This window comes from Bemisia tabaci, chromosome 8 (genome assembly GCF_918797505.1).
Source record: "Bemisia tabaci chromosome 8, PGI_BMITA_v3".
Lineage (NCBI taxonomy): Eukaryota > Metazoa > Arthropoda > Insecta > Hemiptera > Aleyrodidae > Bemisia > Bemisia tabaci.
The window spans coordinates 31,377,154-31,389,715 of NC_092800.1; the positions used below are offsets into that span (position 1 = coordinate 31,377,154).

A 12,562-nucleotide genomic window follows, 5' to 3' on the forward strand; every position below is an offset into this window, starting at 1 on the left:
TCAGCCTGATTTCAAAACAGTTTGTCTTGTAAAAAAAAGAATATGGTGAAAAGTATGAATTTAAAATTATATTAGAGTGCGTAAATTTGGAATAAAGGTTTCAGCTCTTTAAGCGCTGATGGTGAAATTATGGTGCATTCATGTAAATAGTTTAATTAAAAACTAGAGAATGTGATGGACAGTAATTCTCTTGAAGCAGAGACAATTCCTGCGATTGCTCACCCTGCCTGGCAGCGAAAAAACTGTAAGGTTGGTAGTCATATAATGTTGAGATGAAATGGATTCTTTGTAGCCTATGAATTAAACCGGAGTTCAATCTAATTAGTGACGGTCCAATAATGATCCGAGTGAGCACTTTTTCTTCGTTGATCCTGAAAATGTAACCAAGATAATCAGGATATTATTAATGCCAATGGAAAATTTGAAGGAGGAAATTGTATTGCTTTTGATGAGAATGTTTGATATGCTGACAGTATTTTTGAATACTGTTTTCTCAAAAATGAAAAATTGAAGAGAAAAGAAGTCAGAAATTTTACCACCTTGTAACATTATAGGGTCGCACTTCCCATTGAAACACAAATACTTAAGCAGATTTGATCATGCAGTAATAATTCGTTTTCTAAGAGTTTAATTTAAAAACCGAGGCATTTTTCATGCTCAGTTCACTCAGTAATTTCAATTTATACTCATTGATTTTCGGATGTTTGGAATTCATTGAAATTTAAACATTTGCAAATTCTCCATCATGAAAATCACAATTTACAAAAACAACTGCTCATTGATTCTTACAGTATTCACTTTTCAAGATTAGGTATGCAATTTTTCCTGCATCTTTTCTTTAAGTTCAGTCAACAGGAATAAAGATTGAGAAAGATCATATTTGCAGGGAAACATTTAAAGGAAACATTTGCAGAAGGACGGCTGAAGTTAAAAATGCGTACTTTGGATTGTAAAATTGTAAGTCTCCGCTCTTGTATTATTTTTTTAAGAACAACTGACCAATGATTTCAGTTTTTTCTGAGAATCTGTTTTTCTCATTCTAAACATCACACTTAATTGCGAGGAATTTGGTTGATTTCCTTTGGAGCAAATAGAACAAAATCGAATATTTTTAAACGTTGGAATTGATAAACACTTTTCGCATTAAGCCGTCGAAATAAGACAAAACTGAGTTGAACTTCATATTGACAGAAAGCAGGATTTCAATTTTACTTACTCGTGCTCTTCTTCATTGATGTCCAGGACATGCGTGTTTTCCACTACAAACAGATAGTCGACAGCAAGGGCAGGTGTACGTTCTAAAAGCGAAGTTTCTGAGAACATAAAGATGGGAATAAGGTGAAACATCCAAAAGAATCTTACTAAACTTGAAAGGTAGGAGAAAATGTAAAATCAGGACTAAATAGTCTGCCAAGACCGAGAAAATTACATCAACTAACCTACTACTGCATTCTTGAAGCGGTTTGGCAAGCAATGAAAATGATAATGAGGAGTTTGTTTTGTTGACTTTCTTTCTCGCACTTTTAAGCAAGTGCTGCATTTTCATCCGATTAACGCCCTAGATTCTTGCTTAAAATAAGAGCTGCGCATTCCTCTATCGTTATCAAACACTATTTTGTCGTCTCTCTATCTTGCACTCGGAGGAAAGCGGCATTTCTGTCCCATCAAAAGGGCGGCCTTGATTCTTCCACGAAGAAAGTAGTGCACATTTCTCCACGCCAGTCATACGCTGTTTTGTGGTCTATCTCTATAAATCTCTCCAGTGGGTTGATTATTAAAACTATGTTAGCAAAACAAGTCAAAACATAGCCCTATTTTTACGATCCAATACATCAAATTTCACTGTCCTATCAAGCTGCTTTAAACTTTCAATAACTGGTCAAGCACTGGTAGGCAAGCATGGTATTTGCGTCCTATCGTTTCCTATGCAAAACAAATAGTGCTTATTCCTCTGCGCCCGTCAACACTGTATTACTCTTTCGGTATACAGCTGTGTCAAGCATGCAGCTGTCACATGAGAGTAACTGAGACAATAAAAGCACACCTTGGGTTTTTGGTTTCTTTCCTTTAATCTGATTTCTTTGCCTTGTTGTTAATATAGCTTGTGTGTCATGTGTACATTTTATCATTTTCAGAATCTATGGTACATCTTCAAGGACCTTACTTCAACATTAATACTTTAAAAACTAAAAACGACCAGAAATATTCACTTTTGCAAAATGCAAAGGCATCAGTTTGTTGACGTTTCAAAAATTTCTAGCTCTTACCTGTTACAAGACTTAAATGCGCATTCCATTCTATTGGTATATCCTCAGGGATAACAGAGGAATTTTTGAACAAGGATCCATTCAGAAAATCTTGTTGGATTCGGCCCGATGAAAAATATGGTACCTAGGAGATACAAAAGTACAAAATACGTACCAGAGTTAAAATATAATAAGTAAATGAACTTACAAGAAGATGAAAAAATAAAATGGAGTGGTTTTATGAGGCTTTAGAAACATCCAAACATAAGCTGAACGTATCGATTGAGCATTAGAGATAAGGGTGAAAGAGCAAAAAAGAAATATATTAAAAAAAAATTAAGGATATACCTGGTTCATTTCAGATGACCCGCAACAGCAGTCTCCAACAGGTTCGATTGAAATGTGACTGACCCCAAATTGTGCATTTGACCAGTTGGTATTTACAGAGATTAAGTTGAAGAAACTGCCATTGAGCCAAACTTGTAGGCATGGCTGATATACTCGTTTAGATGACTTACTAGTCTCATTATTTTCCAACTAAAAATTAACAAAGATTGAAACCTGATTAAATTATTTTTTTCCTTGTTTTAACAACAAAAAATAACACTTCCAGATTAATTATGAGCTCAAAAAAATTTAAATCGCAGTTGACAGGCTTGGGCTGTCGCATCCATAAACAGATCTCAAGAGCTTAAAATCATTAGACATTATTGATTGAGTTTTGCTGATTTATGTGAGGACATACAATCTCGTTAACTCAATGAGAAGAACTGCCAGGGATTATATGACTACTAGCCGTTCTGGGCGCGCTTCGCGCGCCCGTCACGCCTAGCCGGGGGCTACGCCCCCTGGACCCCCGGTCACTCGCTACGCGAGTGACATTCGGCTCGCTTCGCGAGCCGATTTTGTAGTAGTTGCAAATTTTTTATCACTATATTTTGAAGATTTCATAGAAAACATTATGACATTCTCACTCCACAATTAACTTGTAGAATAATAATGGCAGGGCAAGAAATAGACTATATCTTAAAATGGACGGTTCCCACTTAGTAAAAACAGCCAACACCACGTGAAGGTGAGGAACCATCGTTAGCCACTTTTTTTTTTTTTTTTCTTTACTTTTCTGAAAAAAATTTACTGAAATTTTAGTTGCGTCCCCTAAAAGGAAACACGGAGAAAAAAATTTGTGCATGGAACCCGAAGCTGAGATCATATGGATCTCTGAAGTTTTCGGATCACGCATCCGAAAAGTTAAGGTCCATCTGCCGAAGTTCGGGTCAGACAATTGAAGTAGTTCGGTATATACCGAAGATTTCAGGTCACACATCTGAAGTACTCGGTGCATACCGAAGTGCTTCAGATTTCTGACTCAGAGATTTAGGAAAAACACAGTAGAGAACCAAGGAAATCACAGTAGAACAGAGAAAAAAATACAGTCGAATAAATAAAGAAAACTATTATCGAAGAAATTCTAATTATTAGAAAGTAATTAGCTGGCGTAATCAATGCGTAGCTGCATAGGAGCATGAGCGAGATTTATCATCAACTGACCGCTGGCCGCTAGGTACCTGGGTGGGCGAGCGACAATACGTAAGCGGTGGCATATGGTTCGATTGACAGAGGAGTGGGGAACGGTCAGACGTAGGGGAAAGGTTCAGGCTGAACCGTTCAGCACAGCGCAGCGTCAGTCACCGGGTGGGGAAGAGAGTCCGGGAGGGGACACTTCCTCTCGAGTGAAATAGAAAAAGGCAGAATCCTTCGAAGTTTATATTAATGATTTTACTATCAGCAACTCTATCTTGCTTCACAATATTGCTACTATAAAGATAACTTTGGCTTATCCGGTGATCCAGTCTTCAAAAATACCAACAAAGTTTTGACAGTAGAAATGAGAAAAAAAACACTAAGAAGTGGCCCGAACACTGTATGTAACAAGGTGGAGAAATGGTGCTGGGTCCACACCATTTCACGGGGAAATCAAAGCCAAGAAGTTCCAAAAATTATAATTAGGGTCAAAAATAAATTTTCTAACTAATTTTGAATTTATCAGTGTACCATTTAAATGAGACGACAACTCTCTTTTCCCTACAGCCCTTCATAAGCCTTTGAGTTGGAGGGATAATTTTGCTATTTCATCATTTTTAGAGCCAAAAACTATTGTTACACAAAATGAATGCATCTCCACACAAAACACTATAATTTCTATGTATTCTTCTCCAAAGTCCATATTTTGACCGTGTTTAACCGAGAGGAACCAAGCCACATCAGCTATTGCCAAATTTAAATGGGCAATTTTATATTTTATGTCAGAACTTTTGTGCGGATTCCTTTGAAAATTTTAAGGAATTTGCTTCGCGATATGGAGAAAATTCACTAAAATTTGCACAAAAATCCGCACAACGATTTTCAGGTATAAAATTAAATTGCCCAATTAAATTTGGCGATAGCTGATGTGGCTTGGTTCCATTCTGTTAAACGCGGTCCATTTAAAAGGGAGGGAATAATTCAAATCGACCTGAGAATTTGTGAAGTATAATAATCAATTGAAGAGGATACACAATTCCACACCTTGATGACACAGCTGAGAGAATCGATGTAAATACCAAGATGTAATCTGTGTGAAAAATTAGCCAAAAGTGGTGAGTGCGAGGACTCGTCCATATCATTTTGAGGTAGAATTTGAGGCACCCAACTCCACAACCAACCACTCCATGATTGTAGCTCTCCATCTGAAATGAGAGAAAGAAACTTGTGCTCTAGCTTTTAACGTGTACTTCGATACAAACTCTTGACATTCGTTAATTTGTAACATATTGGTAGTAGCACTTAATTGAACTTGTTAGATAGGTATGTAGCCAAAGTGCTAAAAGAGTGTGCAAGTGTTTATTTACATAAAATTGTTTTATTGATATAGTTTTTGGTCAAAGCTTTTCAGCACATTGCCACCTTCAGGACCTTTGTATTGAGAGAACAAACTTTAAATACATTTGTTTGTTTTCTCAATACAAAGATCCTGAAGATGGCAATCTGCTGAAAAGCTTTGACCAAAAACTACATCAAGAAAACCATTTAATGGAAGTAAACACTTGCACATTTTTTTAGCACTTTGACTACACACCTACCTTACAAGTTTTTAACATTCAGTTTGTAGAATAGCCATATAAAAGGAGAGGTATCGATAAGGGTCATTTTTGGGCCTACCATAAATTTCCTTAACTCTACAATATTTTGCTCATTGATAGTCTATATTTATGGAATGAATAATAACTTGTTCATTTCAGTTCTCTTTTTAGTTGTATACTGGCCTAGACATGAATCTCAACGTCGAGTTCAGTGAAAAATACGAGTTCTGAGGTACGCGGGCAAATGCCAAAAAATCCGCATATTCCACCAAAATAGCCCTCAAATCCATGTTTAGACCAGTATAAGACCTAAAACGAGACCGAAAATGACCAAATAATGATGTATTCCGTAAAAATATAGACCTATAATGAGAAAAAATTGCAGAGTTGAGGAAATTCAGGATGGGCCCACTATCAGTCCTTATCGATACCCATCCTTTACTTGTTATCTGCCTAGTAAAGGAATACATCCATTCTGAAACAGAAAGCAACTTTACTTACCAGAAACCCCTTCATCAATGCTGGAGCCACTTCGTAAGTTTTTATTTTCGTTATCCGGTAAACATTCTTGAGCATCTGATGGAGGTGGTTTTTGTCGCAAAGATAATGCAAGAATTAATAATCTCATCATCATTGTGACCTTCAGGAACAAAACAAAAGATACCGCATAAGGGTTTGAAAACAGAGCATTGGAATAATAAAAGATTGTAAGTTAGTGCAGAATATGATTTTTAGCAGTGCTTGAATAGTAAAGCCAACGGTGTTCAAATAAATACTCGGTGCTCGGTGCACTGCACTTATGATGTGAGTATCTGTTCACAATTTCAAACCAGCTTTTATTGACATACATCAATAAACAATGACATTTTTTACGCTAAATTTATATTAACAACAATGTAAAAAAAGTCTGTGGTTGATGCCTCATTAAAAACTGCGATTACAAGCAATAATTAATCTAGGTAGTTCATACAATCGAAAAATATTTTTGGTAACAAAAGAAATATTGTTTTTCTTTTGAAACTTGTGTACCATCTTATATTTTTCCACAATCCTAAGGGGAATCTAAGGAAGGATACTAGCAAGCCTTCCAACAACCTCCTTGTACTCGTTAAAAATGTCTGGGCTAGCATAAAGTTTTCTATTTGATTTGAATAAAATGCTTGCAACAATACCTGAGGTTCACTTATAGTAAAAGACAAAGCACTGCAAAATATATCCAGTCTTGAAAAACTAGTTTTCCTTGATTTGGCATTGGGCTGAAAACGACACAACCGAATCGTCATTGAACAACGATAAAGTAAAGGCTCCTGAAAAAAGAGAACAGTTCAGACTAAAATCAGGCTATGAATGATTTTCACCAACAGAAAATTTAACAGGCACAGAAAAAGTTGAGAGAGAGAGTAAAATATCTCCCAAAACTATCACAGTGAGGGTAAAATTAGAGACCGCATTAATACCTTTCTGATGATCGCATATTTTGACAAGGAAATTTTAGAGTTTGTTCTCCTGACCAAATAAACATTTTTGTAGGGGGAAATACCTCTTTCTCCTTCTTTCCATAAAAAAAGAATACTTTGAATGGTGAAATGCTTAAAGGAACCTGAAGTTTAAAACAGAAAAAAATAATGAAATCTGTATGGAGTCCATTTTTTTCACCCCGTACCAACAAATGTATCAGTGGCGTGCGGTGGGTTTAGTGACAGGGCAAGCTCTAGCGTTCGCCATCCGGGGGGGGGGGGGGGGGGGGTCAACGTAGTCTCTTTCCCCTCCTCAGGGAGCCTCCCTAGAAAATTGTTAAAATTTTACGGTATTTGCTCTATTATTCGGATGAAATCTGATGGAACGTCTTGAAAAACTGTGGTTTTATTACTTTCTCTCTTACTTATGATTTCGTTTACTCAACTTGTTTCGAATGTTATTGAGCATTAGAGGACGGCTCCATGCTCTTAACTCCTAATTTTGCCACTTATTTGAGATATTGTAGTCTTTATTCTACATTATTTAGAATTTTTTGAGTTTAAAATTAGAAATTAGAAAAATAAGTTAGAAAATTAGAATTTTCTGCATTTTAAATATGTTTGAGAATTTTCTAATTCATCACTAATTAGATCAAGTGAGCGAAATTTTATAGAATTTAAGGGCATTTGCTCCGAAGGAGCAGCTACAACCGCGACGGAAAGAGGGAGCAAGATAGCGCATCGGAGGCAGAAGCAGCGCGCTGCGGTGCGGTGACGGGCCAAGACATGGCCAAGAGAAGCGAGCTGCGATCGCGCAGCGAAGGGCTCGGACTCGGAACGTACCGCCCTACCCGCCCGCCTTGATTCCGCCGCCGAGCAGTGGCTCTCCGCTCAGCTGATCGCAAGCGATTCTCCAGCGCATGAGTCGGCCCGTGTTTAGGCCGCGCAGCGCGCTGCGCCACCTCCATCCGCTCTCTCTACGTATTTCTGTCTCTCTCTCTTTCTGTTTTCAATGCAATTTACATACTGAACACCTTTTATAAATTATATTTGCTAAAATGTAAAAAATGCATGTAACAGGTGTAATTTTCTTCTTTCTTTTGAAATCTTTGGGCAAGCAGTGCTTGCCTTGCTTATCCGGACCGCACGCCACTGAAATGTATTACCCTGTGAAAAGAACGGTATATGACCTTATCCATTATGGAACTGCATTTCATGATCTCTTCCATTGTGCATTCATCACTGCCGGAAAACGATTACGGAAAAAGCCGTAAGAGTAATGAGTATTTCTGTGTGAGCCCTGGTTAGCGCATGCTCTTAATTGTCTCAAAGCTCATCCCAGACTCCACTTACAACTCTCTTTCCTAACTTGGCAGACTGAATGATACACAAATTCCTTCTAATTACTCGATAAATAACACTGGTAAAACCATACCACCACTTCCGTGGTTGATGTGATATACATTTTTTTTAAGAGCAGTATCTCCGTTGATATTGAACATCCAAAGACACTTGACATGTCGAAAGATCTTATATTTTTTGCTTTTCTGCAATTTACTGCCAATAGAACACGATTTGAGACCCACTCCTATCACAATCCTCATCGAAATAAAAAAGAGTTTCACCAGCAACTCACTAAAAATGATTCTATCCGGCCAGAAGCATTCCGTTTATCCAGGCATATAGTGATGTCGGATACTGTCATCAATTTCCGTAAAAACTGTTGCATTGGATTCATATCTGGAACAGATGGACCATATTTTTTAAATACTAATGAGAATAAAACGATTCATCATTGTTTCTCTTCTTCTATGGTATCCTCCCCTTTCCAAAATGGGAAAGCTTGGCAAAATTATTCGGTGACTTTAGATAACCAACTTTTGACAGACCAATGAGAGAGGACCAACAAACTAAACAGCCAGTTGTCAAAAAACTGAGCAATACTGAGATTTGAAATTTTGAGAGTATATTTTTCATAATCTAGAGATATTCACAGAAAATCTAAAGGTATTAAGTAGTTTAGTTCTCTGTTGGAAAAATAAAACTCAGAGAAAATAAGGCAACATAAAATGCAGTTAGACTAATTTCGATTGAATTTGTTCAACTTCTGGTCAGAAAAAAAAATAAGGGGAAAAAATTGTGTTCCTCCTTTGTCAGTGAGACAAGGCAAAGTTTAAAAAAGAGCGAAGTCAAAAGAAAACCATACCTAAAAACTCTGGCTCCCAATTTCCATTGACACTGAGCATACTCAGGGTCTTGACATTCATTGAGAAAACAATATCTTCCTCGACATACTTTAGAATGATATTATTACATGTTATGCTAACATTGTACAAAATTTTACTGATGAACGCAGACATGGACGAAGGTGGAGCGACTTCATCTTCTATCTGAGATCTGCAATAAAAAGCATTAGATATTACAGATATTTCTCTGCTGAACGAAATAATTCTACCATGTCATGCTTCTATACATTGTATGGATATAATTGGATAGTTTGCTTTGAAAACTGCCTAACTGTACTGCGACATTTCGAACATTTTAATTTTCATGAAAATATCAGCAAATATGTTTCATAGAAACGTTCTTCAATTTTATTTTCTACTTTCAGCAGAAAATATTGTACTATTATTCAAATAATATCATTATTGGTTTACTTAGTACTAGAGAAAATATGAAGGATAGAAAATCACAATAGAGTTATGCAGTTTCTAAAGCAAGCCGTTCAATTGCTGCATGGTGCGGTTTAAGTCCGCAGAAAATGTAGATAAACTTGAAGAGAAGTGCCTAAACCAAAAAAAGTTGGATTTATCAAAAACACTAAAAATACGAAGGGAAGAGGTGAACCACTTTGTAGGAAATTCGAATTTTCCAGACAAAGCTTTATTAGGACTAAAACAGGCACTTTTTGGAAAATTGATTTGCAAATAGGTAGTAAGTTACAGGAAAAAATCAAGATCATTCTCGGCTTCAGCAGTCAAAAATACAGAGGTATGGCTCACTGAAACACATAGGAAAAGTAATTTATTGTCTCTTTTAGAAGCATAATGAACGAATAAGATTCACATTGAGTAATTGGTCAGATTTTGTTGTTTGACTTTGAAAATTTTGTTATAAGAAAGAGCAGGAAAAGTTTTTAGGCATGTCATAGGGATATGTTTAGGTATTTTTAGCTGTTGGGTCTAAAAATACCTTTCATGTTTTCCCAGCTTTCTCAAGTTTTCTAAAAAAATCCTATTTTCCAGGAAAACTAAGGACTGCATTCGTTGTGTTCGCCTCCTTTCCTATGGACCCCCTCCCTCCACCCCCCCTTTATGGTTTACATTATGATTGAGGAAGGTTTAAGGAGGTTTAAACGTTTCACCATAGACAGGAAAAGTATTCACTCAACTCAAGTGAAATTCATTAGTTTGACTGCAGAAATAGATCCTTAAGAGGAGCGGTTACTTAAATTTTCCACCTCAAAAAATTGAATATGTGAAAGAAATTTTATTGCAAATTTTGAAGTAGGGTCTACCTGCCTTCAAGTTTGTCAAAACCATGAAATATTTTCTTTTGTACTTTATCTTTTTGAACACATAAAAATATATCACTTACTTTCTGCTTTTACTTGGGGATTGTGTCCCTTCAGATCCAGGAGGTTTTAGCTTCACAACGCACTCTGTCAACAAACCAAAGGAAAATAATTTTACTACTCAAAAAGCCACACAAATTTTTTCCCTTTCTAAGAAAACTGATTTTAGTGTGAAATTTGATAAAAACACCCCATCTTAAGTTTTCGTGTAAGAAGTACACCTCGTTGAGGATTAAGGAGAAAAATAATTACCTCTGAAACGTAAATATTTGTGAAATTTTGGTTCTTCCCCACGTGTCATCTCTTTTTTTCTAATGCGATTTTTATATTAAATTATTTTAAAATTATTGCATTCAGCCAATAAGGTGGCTCCCCCAGGAGCCAATGAGCATCTTTTGGTATTCTCATGGATAAACTTGGTTCCTTTGTTCTATAGTTTTATTAGTATTTTGGTGTATTTTCTGAGGGCAATATACTATATTCTTCCGTCAGCTGCTCACCCTACCTCCTGCAACCATTCTCCTCCTGCCGGCCAGGTTTGCCTAGTGGTTAACGCCTTAGACAATAGGTCAATAGGTCCCGAGTTAAAATCTTGGATGGCAAAAAATGTTTGCAGAATTGAGGAGTGGATCTGCTGAAACAGATTCCTCTTAGTACTAATCCCTGAAAATTTTAAAGGTCTGAAGTGGGGCTGCATCTATACATTCTGGTATACTCTATATCCTCAGGTAGCTGTAGGTATCTAACAGAATAAAAGTAAAAAAAAACAGCCCAAAAAAATATTCTCTTCCCCTCATCTATTCCTATCCATCTAACTCCCCCCCTCTCTCTCACTGTCACTCCTCGATTAAATGGGGGGGGGGGGGGGCTGGAATATATTTTTAAAAAAAGTGCAAAAACATCTTTTTAAGCTAGTTCAAAGATTTGTTTTTTTGTTGTTTCTGTTTTCCAAAAACTAAATACGTTTGCATGATTTTCCTGAGAACAATTTTAGAAAGAACAGACAATTTACCAATAGTGTTGATGGTGACAGACACAGGTTCAGAACCAATTCTTGTCCATGGGACATGAATGAGTAATTCATGAATATGTCCACTGATGAAAGTAAAAGGAGATTGCAGTTCCTTTTCAAGTGCTTCCAAATCCAAATCCAAATTATGGAAAATTCCATCTCCTTCCCATAGAGAGACCTGAAAGACAGCAGAAAAATCCTGATATTACCTAGAAGTGAAAATTGCCACTTATGGAAAGATGAAAACTATCCTGTAGCATTAATAGCAGTTCCTAAATAATGCGATGATGAATTTAACAGCTCGGCATACTTGAGGGGCTTGGAGGACAAGGCGCATAAGTCCAGTTTTTGAAAAAATTGAGTTATTAATGATTTCAGGTATAACTAGTTTTAATGCGTATTATGTGACAAATGAGCTTGTTCAGCAATTCGTAATTCTTGCATTTTTGGAAACTAGAGAGTGCACAGAGTTCACAGGAATTTTCCCCGATTTTTTTGAGCAATATTAACCCACGAAATACGAGTCCAAAAGTCCGTATTTTGGGCTCCCATTTAAACGCGCGCCGCTTGGCCCATCTCAAAATGGCGCCCATTTTCTCCGTCCGGCGGTGGCCACACTTTTGACCCGGCGTGCCGGCGGGTACCTCTGCATGCCTCTGCCGTGTGTGGGTCGTATAAACAAACGAAGATTGATAACACAAATGATCCGAGCAACTCGAAATCTCTTAATATTAAATAATTTAAATCCATTTTCGACTTCAACCAAGCACTTGGCAATAATATTCATCGTATTTTACAACCAGGAGCCACGGCCTATCGGCTCATTTTAAGGTGCATTCTGAAAATCAGTGTTACAAGTCCAGTGTCCAAACCCAGACTTTCTTCCTTTACTTTTTTTTGACCATTCTCTTTTCATTTTCGCCTCAAATCAAATGTTTAGCAGTTTCTTTGTCTTGAGTATGTGGTCCTGAATTCATTCAAGAGTTAGAAGTTCACCATTTATTTAGTATTATAGCCTTTTGACCTCTCAAGCTTTACCGATATGATCTCATGTAGTTCGAGGTTTCTTTGGCCCAAACCAAGTGATTACACATCTGATGTGTGTCTTATGGCTCTTCAAATTCGCAGTTTAGAACTAAATCAGAAACTAC

At 36.8% G+C, this 12,562-nt stretch overlaps 1 protein-coding gene across 1 annotated transcript in view; it reads right to left on the reverse strand.

Annotated features, from left to right (window-relative positions):
* The window catches only part of Vps13B (vacuolar protein sorting 13B), a 43,590-nt gene that overhangs the window by 26,656 nt on the left and 4,372 nt on the right, over positions 1–12,562 (reverse strand). Inside the window, exons 3-13 of the mRNA XM_019048407.2 lie at positions 11,412–11,589; positions 10,423–10,486; positions 9,032–9,222; positions 8,462–8,565; positions 6,541–6,675; positions 5,870–6,008; positions 4,815–4,975; positions 2,595–2,783; positions 2,268–2,391; positions 1,217–1,313; positions 223–371 (exon numbers count right to left, since the gene is read on the reverse strand). Coding sequence (XP_018903952.2) covers positions 223–371; positions 1,217–1,313; positions 2,268–2,391; positions 2,595–2,783; positions 4,815–4,975; positions 5,870–6,008; positions 6,541–6,675; positions 8,462–8,565; positions 9,032–9,222; positions 10,423–10,486; positions 11,412–11,589 — 1,531 coding nt within the window. The remainder of the gene's footprint in view (positions 1–222; positions 372–1,216; positions 1,314–2,267; positions 2,392–2,594; positions 2,784–4,814; positions 4,976–5,869; positions 6,009–6,540; positions 6,676–8,461; positions 8,566–9,031; positions 9,223–10,422; positions 10,487–11,411; positions 11,590–12,562) is intronic.